At 39.6% G+C, this 8,491-nt stretch overlaps 1 protein-coding gene across 2 annotated transcripts; it reads left to right on the top strand.

Annotated features, from left to right (window-relative positions):
• Positions 1-701: 701 nt before the first annotated feature.
• Positions 702-8,206, top strand: LOC127439988 (protein FAM76B-like). 2 transcript variants are annotated; one of them, XM_051696322.1, is made up of 10 exons: positions 702-1,142; positions 1,511-1,575; positions 1,671-1,725; positions 1,860-2,015; positions 3,439-3,614; positions 3,760-3,810; positions 3,955-4,017; positions 4,112-4,244; positions 6,614-6,715; positions 7,392-8,206. In XM_051696322.1, exons 1-10 carry the CDS (start codon positions 1,056-1,058, stop codon positions 7,479-7,481), a joined length of 978 nt encoding a protein of 325 aa, XP_051552282.1. In that variant the 5' UTR covers positions 702-1,055; the 3' UTR covers positions 7,482-8,206. The 2 variants fall into 2 exon arrangements, with proteins under 2 accessions (XP_051552282.1, XP_051552281.1); XM_051696321.1 differs by having other exon boundaries at positions 4,109-4,244.
• The last annotated feature ends 285 nt before the right edge of the window (positions 8,207-8,491 follow it).

Genomic DNA, 8,491 nt, shown 5'->3' with positions numbered 1-8,491 from the left:
TTTATGTGCTTTTTGGAGCGTCAAAGTTTTGGCCACCATTCACTTGCATTGTCTGGACCTACAGAGCTGAGATATTCTTTTAAAAAATCTTTATTTTGTGTTCAGTGAAAGAAAGTCATACACATCTGGAATGGCATGAGGGTGAGTAAATGATGAGAGAATGTTCCTTTTTTGCGGGGAAACTATCACTTTAAGCATACACACGGGAAGAAAAATGTATTACCAATTCTTTAGTAACTCCAAAAAATTCGCACGAATTTTCAATATCCAAATTAAATCGTTCAAAAAAACTGCTTATAGGGTTAAATTCTGTGTAGTATTTAAATCACATTTCTCTAACTTTATTATAAGGAATTTATTTGTAGTGTCCAGACTTTTTCCCAACTAATTACTTTAAAAATAGATGGCCAAAATACTATTGAACACGACACATAATTCCTTTTAAATACCATCCTAATATATCTAGTACTGTATTTGTCTTTAACATAATTGATAATCATCCAATTTCCAAGTACAGTCGTCCTCCAGCCACCTTCTGCACAGAGAAGGATGAAATCATCATCACTACACGTCACAAACAAATCGTTTTGTAAAGGGGCGGGACGAGTTCTTTGATTGGTGCTGATCTTTCAAAATCTTTAATCCCGCCTATCGGCACGGGCTTCTGATTGGCTGTTAATTCTTTCCTTTGTATTCAGAGGTCGCATCCGGTTCGTGCGTCGACAGAGAAACAACAAGGAGAAATAAAAAAATAAAAAAAAATCACACACCAGACGCCGAGATTTTAAATCAGTTTTTACTTATTAGTTTTTAAACGTAATTACGTGTTAGTTTATATGTAATTCTTAGTCACGAGTTCAGTCCTCTGAGGTTGTTTATAATAGTATTCGAAGAGCAGTTTTGATGGTTGGATCCATTTTATTTACCGGGATTAAGTGCAGTTTTTAACGGGATTTAATCGGCTCAGGTATCACATGCTCTCTTGTGTTGAAGATTACCAGTGAGTATAGGTATATTTTAACAGTAGCGTCTATTTTGAATTTGTTCTGTTGGTGATGGCCACATCGGCCCTGTACGCCTGCACCAAGTGTAACCAGCGGTTCCCGTTCGAGGAGTTGTCGCAGGGCCAGCAGCTCTGCAAGGTGAGAAAGCACATGTATACACTACAAGTGCTTGGTTAATGTGCCGGTCAGGGTGTGTATGTCCACTGTTAGGGTTGGGAGTTGCCTTGAGTTATGTACAACTTTTGTATTTTGTGTGAGCAGAAGAAACATTTAAGACATTAGCTACTTTTCAGCTAAAACCCTGGGGCTGTCTGAAAACCAAGTCTTGCCTGGCAGGTCACTAGGTTTTAAGACAACGCCCACCAGTCATACAGGAATGTATAATATGATTCATACTAAGCTGCACTGTACGTGTTAGAAGACTCATCTAAGCACTGGATTCAAGGAATCTTAAGCACATTTTAAGGTTGAAGTTAATAGTTTCTTGTTTTATTTTCTCGTCTCAGGAGTGTCGCATCGCACATCCTATTGTCAAATGCACCTACTGCAGGTCAGAGTTTCAGCAGGAGAGGTAAGAGAAAGACACACACACACACACACACACAGAGAACTGATTGTTTACCTTCGTATCAATGGCAACTGAACATCCCTTGCCCTTTTTTCCAGCAAAACCAACACTATCTGTAAGAAATGTGCACAAAATGTCAAACAGTTTGGGACGGTAAGTCAGGGGCCTGCTGTGCTCTGAGAGTATGTTTGTGTTTGAATACGTGTGAGTGCATCTTATGAACATAACTATTAACTGCAGGGAAGACAGCAGATGCTTGGAATAACACTCTCTCTTTTGCATGTCAGCCGAAGCCATGTCAGTACTGTAACATCATTGCTGCTTTCATTGGGACCAAATGTCAGCGCTGCACCAACTCTGAGAAGAAGTATGGCCCTCCACAGACCTGCGAACAGTGCAAGCAGCAGTGTGCCTTCGACAGGAAGGACGAAGGAAGGAGAAAGGTAATGCTCCACAGTACCAATCACTTTTATGCACACAGTATTGCTTGCAGTGATTTTTTTATTACTCGTATACACACTCTGACTGTGTTCTCTCAAACTGCATGTGTAGGAGGTGACTTAGCACACCCTGATCTCCATGTATCAGCTCCTGCTTTTGGACAGCTCTGTTGAGTTTCTCACACTCCATCATTTCTGTAGTTAATTACCAGACCAGCTTCAGGAAACTGTCCTGTTGTAGACTCAAAAGAGAGCTGTTTCTCTTTGTAGAAACATGTGCAGTACTTTTCATAACAGATCAAAGTAGCAGTTTTGACTTAAGTCATCTATCTAGATTCCCAAGCAAACTTTGATAGATGGGAATGCCATAAAGACCCGTTTACACCTGGTATTAAAATGCATTTCACATGATCCGGTCACAAGTGGTCAGCGCTAAATACAGGTCCAAACCGGGTCTAAAATGTTTTGTGATCCTATCACAAAAACCACATTCGGACGTAGTCAAAAGCACATGTGATCATCGCATTTGAGGTGTAAACGCTAATCTGTCCTGAATGCGTCCCAGACAGCAGTGCAGCGGCACCCCTTACCTGTCAATCAACTGCTGCGCTAAAACAAGAGTTTAAACTTTGCCGGTTACGAGCGGCTTCAAAAGGAAATAACCGTCTGATTGGAAAATTTGAAAAGTGGATACATACACAAACACGAGAACTTCACGGATTTTCTTAAGTGTGTCTGATATCAAAATGCAGGGACACAGATGAAAAGCACACATACAGTGTTTGAAGCTCAGGTTAATTCAAGAAGAAATCCACTAAAATAACGGATAATTCTGCTTGAAATGTTGCTTTTGTGCTTATGTTACATTTAAGCTGCATCTGGGAGAAACAGCTGGCTTTTTCTTTTTGCGCTTTATTTGTCTTTTGTTATTTTGTTGCGGTTTATTATCAGACAGTAATATAGTGATTGATGTATGTTGTCGTGAAATCGGAGACCCTCCAAATCCCAAAACAAGTGGTCAAAGGAGACGCATTTAGCGACCAGGTGTAAACAGCGATATGTCCCGCCTGATCACATGTGATCGGATCACCTGAGACACATCTTAATACAAGGTGTAAACAGGGTCAAAGAGAGCCCAGGAAATTATGAGGAGAGAGAGCTGTCTCAGACATATGGAGAAGTTTCTTTTTCTGTTCAATTCAATATTCTTTTTCTATACAATTCTTTGCAAAGCATGGTTTTTTGTCGTAGCCATAATAAACAGGGAAAGAAATGGAAATCAACTAAAAACAATAAGCCTGAGAGTTGAAGGTCTGAGATAAACACTGAGCTATACTGCTGCAACGAATGCAGATATCTCTTGTGCAGAAGAATCAGAATACACCTTTAATACAGAGATGCTTAAGCTGATTCCCTCTTTCTGCAGGTGGATGGGAAGCTCTTGTGTTGGCTCTGCACACTGTCGTATCGTCGCGTTTTACAGAAAACAAAAGAGCAGCGCAAAGGCCTTGGCTCCTCCCACTCCAATTCTACCCTCAGCGAGAAAGAACATCAGAGACACCATCATCATCATCCGCACCACAGACACAGTTCACATCACAAGTAAGCATGCATGTGATCATATGTACACACAACGCTAACGCACCAACATGCAATCATATGAATATCAACATGTTAATGTAATGTAAGGACTACCTTGAAATTCAAACCTGACACAAACACTGTTGCTGGTGTGGGTGTTTTACAGAATAAGTGGTACTTTAAGTCCAGAGCAGGATCAAGGACTGTGGAAGCAGAGGTGAGATGCCTAATTTTTTTTACATGGACATGCTTTGTATGGGAGTTTGTGTGGATTTAGTTTTAAGATAATGGTCAGTGTCTCTGAGGTCAATTCTGTGGGGTTGTGTCGAGATCTATTGACGGTGTTTTGCTTCTCGTGCAGTATTCAAAAGGAAACACCAAAGAAAAAACCTAAACTAGAGACAAAGCCATCCAATGGAGACAGGTAATTACATCCCACTGTAATTGTCGTCTTATCTTGCGGTCTGTCTTTTTTCAATCTTCACTAACCATGCATCTTTTTTTCTTCCTTCCAGTAGTTCAATCACTCAGTCAATGGATTCTGGTGGCACAGATAACTTCATCTTGATTAGCCAGCTGAAAGAGGAAGTGATGTCACTAAAGCGGATGCTCCAGCAGAGAGACCAGACCATCTTGGAGAAGGACAGGAAGGTAACTTGTGATATCACGTCCCGTGATGGTTCTTGGTTAAAGGAATAGTCCACCCAAAAATGAAAATTCTCTCATCATTTACTCACCCTCATGCCATCCCAGATGTGCATGACTTTCTTTCTTCTGCAGAACACAAATAAAGATTTTTAGAAGAATATCTCAGCTCTGTAGGTCCATACAATGCAAGTGAACGGTAACCAAAAGTTTGAAGCTCAGAAAAGTACATAACGGCAGTATAAAAGTAATCCATACGACTCCATTGATTCAGTCGATGTCTTCTGTAGCAATCTAATCGGATTTAGGTGAGAACAGACCAAAATATAACTCCTTTTTCATTGTACATCTTGCCATTGCAGTCTCTAGGCATGATCATAATTTCAAGCTTGAAGTCATGATCGCCAGGGAGACTGCTGATGTCAAGATTTATTGTGAAAACTGATGTCTGTTATATTTTCGTCTGTTCTCACCCAAAACCGATCAGATTGCTTTAAAACATGGATTTAACTACTTGAGTCTTATGAATTACTTTTATGCTGCCTTTATGTGCTTTTTGAAGCTTTTACATTTTGATCACCATTCACTTTCATTGTTTGGACCTACAGAGCTGAGATATTCTTCTAAAAATCTTTGTTCTGCAGAAGAAAAAAGTCATGCACATCTGGGATGGCATGAGGGTGAGTAAATTCACATGGGCGGAACATCATCTGTGACCCACTGTTTCCATTTAAATAGCTGGTAAGATAGATGCAGATTTTCTCTAACCACATGTAAACATGACATGAAATCTTGTAGGTAATTCCTTATAGGCCTTCTCACATCGTTTATGAAGATCTGAGCCTAAAAAAACAGCAGGTGGTTGTGCCATGTATGTCAATTAACACATTAATAGAATCTGAGCTCCATCCTCCTGTCTGTGATCAGCCTCCCACTTCACACTCCAGTTTGTTGCTTGAGGTGATAATCATGTGGTCAGACGTTTGAGCCATTAATCGAGGTTCTTCAGTAAAGATTGGTGGATTAGGGTTTGCATTGTTCAGTTTTTGAACATTTCAATATTTAAATGGCCTGTTCTAGAGTTCTGATGTTCCTTTTGATCCTTGAAAGTGTCTATTCTCTGTTAAATCTGGTTGCTTGTCAACCATTTACACCGATCACCCACAACATTAAAACCACCTGCCTAATATCGTGTAGGTCCCCCTTGAGATGCCAAAACAGCACCAACCCGTATCAGAGTAGCATTCTGAGATGCTATTCTTTTCACCACAATTGTACAGAGCGGTTATCTGAGTTACCGTAGACTTTGTCAGTTCAGACCAGTCTGGCCATTCTCTGTTGACCTCTGTCATCAACAAGGTATTTCCATCCACAGAACTGCCGCACACTGGATGTTTTTTGTTTTTGGTACTATTCGGAGTACATTCTAGAGACTGTTGTGTGTGAAAATCCCAGGAGATCAGCAGTTACAGAAATACTCAAACCAGCCCATCTGGCACCAACAATCATGCCATGGTCCAAATCACTGAGATCACATTTTTTCCCCCATTCTGATGGTTGATGTGAACATGACCTGTATCTGCATGATTTTATGCACTGCTGCCACACGATTGGCTGATAAGATAATCTCATGGGTGATTGTTGGTGCCAGATGGGCTGGTTTGAGTATTTCTGTAACTGTTGATCTCCTGGGATTTTCACAAACAACAGTCTCTAGAATTTACTCAGAATGGTACCAAAAACAAAAAACATCCAGTGAGCGGCAGTTCTGCGGATGGAAACGCCTTGTTGATGTTGAGGTCAATAGAGAAAGGCCAGACTGGTTTGAACTGAAAGTCTACGGTAACTCAGATAACCCGCTCTGTACAATTGTGGTGAGAAGAATAGCAACTCCGAATGCTATTCTGAGATGCATTTTGGCAGCACGAGGGGGACCTACACAATACTAGGCAGGTGGTTTTAATGTTGTGGCTGATCGGTTTATATTCACAATTTTGTAAAGAAATAGTCCTTTGGAAAAGAAAGTCCTATTTTATTTTCCCCTCCAGAGGCTTGTCTTGGTTTTTATTTTATTGTTGTTTTTTTTTTTTTTTACTAATGTTTAAATTCATTACACAAAGTAGCAACTATGTTGCTATTCTACTGTGCTCTGTAGAATGTTTTGTACACTAGAAAATACTGTATTCTGTTAGGTTTGAGTGTCTGCTTGCTGGTAAATTGCTTTTGGTCAGAGTGAGATTTCCTCTGGAAATGGATGGTTGAAAGAAACTGACATGGGTGAAATCAAAATACTTCCAACAAACAAATGCAGATAAATTATTTCTGTTCTGTGAATATTTTGCAAAGAGTATGTGATTTGTGTTTATTGTGTTCAGTTAACAGAGCTGAAGGCAGATTTTCAGTATCAGGAGTCAAATATGCGAGTAAAGATGAACAATATGGAGAAAGCACACAAAGAGGCCATGGAGCAACAACAGGTCACACACACACCATACACTCAGACACATGACCAAAAATATCTTAAAAAATCACCATGAAACTTAATTCATAACTGACAGCCACACTATTAATAATAAACAAAAAATATTGTCATTATACAATTACAAAGAAAATCTAAATGTGTCTGTTAATGTTAAACAATTTTTTAAAGCTACACTGTGTAACTTGGCTCTCTAGCGGTTGAAGCATAGAACTGCAAGTTACTTGCGGAGGAACACTGTTTTGGTAATTACGTGAGCTGGGCTTTGGCTGTACTCTTTTGCATGGATGAATCTGATGGTTTGAGGAGTACCGGTGTAACCGTGGTTACAGGTGATCAACTTATCAGAGCGAATGTCACTAACAATAACACAACTCGCTATTTTTCGTTATTTACAAACATGATGTAAACGCACAGATGACTAACAGAAGTATGCAATTTCCTGCCAAATCCATCCCGATAGCTAAAATATAAATAGTTATTATAGGCTTACCATAGTGAATCGGGGTAAGGCAAAAACATGATTTGGAAGAGTGTTGGTGTACTTGCTCATTAATGAAATTCTGTTCATTTCTAACAAAAAAATCTTACAGAGTGTAGCTTTTAGCAGAATTTTAGAATGTTCACACAAACACCTGCATAATGTTCAATGTGTATGCGTGTCTGTTTTTCAGGCGAAAAACAGAGAGCTGATGAAACAGGTTGCTGCACTCTCGAAAGGCAAGAAGTTCGACCGCAGTAGCAGCTCACTGCTGCTACCATAGCAAAGACCTCATGCCATGACATGACCCCTTGTCCCAATGTGTCATTACTGTGAGGAAGTTTCACCTGCCATTTCTCACAGATTATCTGTTTTATTCTTCTGATGTCGTCACATATGCAAATATCTCCAATTATTATTTTTTTGTTTTTTTACTTTATTTTGCTGTTTTCAGCTGTTTTAGTAATCACACATTTACTAAAGATACATGCAGTAACTGTATGGTGCTGTTTCAGGAGCTGAACCCAGCCTCAGATCTCATATGCAAAACATTTCAGAACTTTTCAAAACTGACTGAATGCAAGCAGAAGAGCCCTCGGCACACGTTTGGAAATATATAATGAATTAAACATGAGTTGGATATACTGAACAATTTTTTTATAGATGCTCATTTTGTCTCTTTCTCTCCTTTTCTCTCATACTTTCTCACTTGCTCATGGAAAGACTGTATTACTTAGCATGTCTTGCTGCCTGGTAAACTGTGTTTTTTTTTTTGTTTGTTTGTTTTTTGTATATTAAATGATTATGTTTGGCTTTGTAATAGTGATATTTCAGAGGTGAATTCTGCAGGCCTGTATGAGATGCTGCTGTTGTAGTGAGTGAGGCTTTCTTATCTGTCTCTCCTTCCTCCTGTGCATTCTCATCTTTCTACTGTCAGACACTTTTGTACTTTTTTTTTCTGCAACACAGATGTTTCAGGAATATTAAAGCTAGTAAATCTTCAGAGTATCTTTTTGAGTGTGTTTGAACCTGTATTTATGGAATTATAAAAACGTGAGATGGCTCAGAGGGTAGCACTGTCGCCTCACAACAAGAAGGTCACTAGTTCGAGTCCAGGCTCACCCAGGGCCTTTCTGTGCATGTTTGCATGTTCTCCCCATGTCAGCATGTGTTGAATCCAGGTGCACCAGTTTACCTCAAAGTCCAAAGCTAGCAGATCAAGTTTATTGGACACTCTTCCCGTAGATGTGATTGAGAGTGTGAATGTTTATGTCTGTGTATTGCCCGGCGATG

This window comes from Myxocyprinus asiaticus, chromosome 4 (genome assembly GCF_019703515.2).
Source record: "Myxocyprinus asiaticus isolate MX2 ecotype Aquarium Trade chromosome 4, UBuf_Myxa_2, whole genome shotgun sequence".
NCBI lineage: Eukaryota > Metazoa > Chordata > Actinopteri > Cypriniformes > Catostomidae > Myxocyprinus > Myxocyprinus asiaticus.
This window is presented reverse-complemented; position numbering and strand designations above follow the sequence as displayed.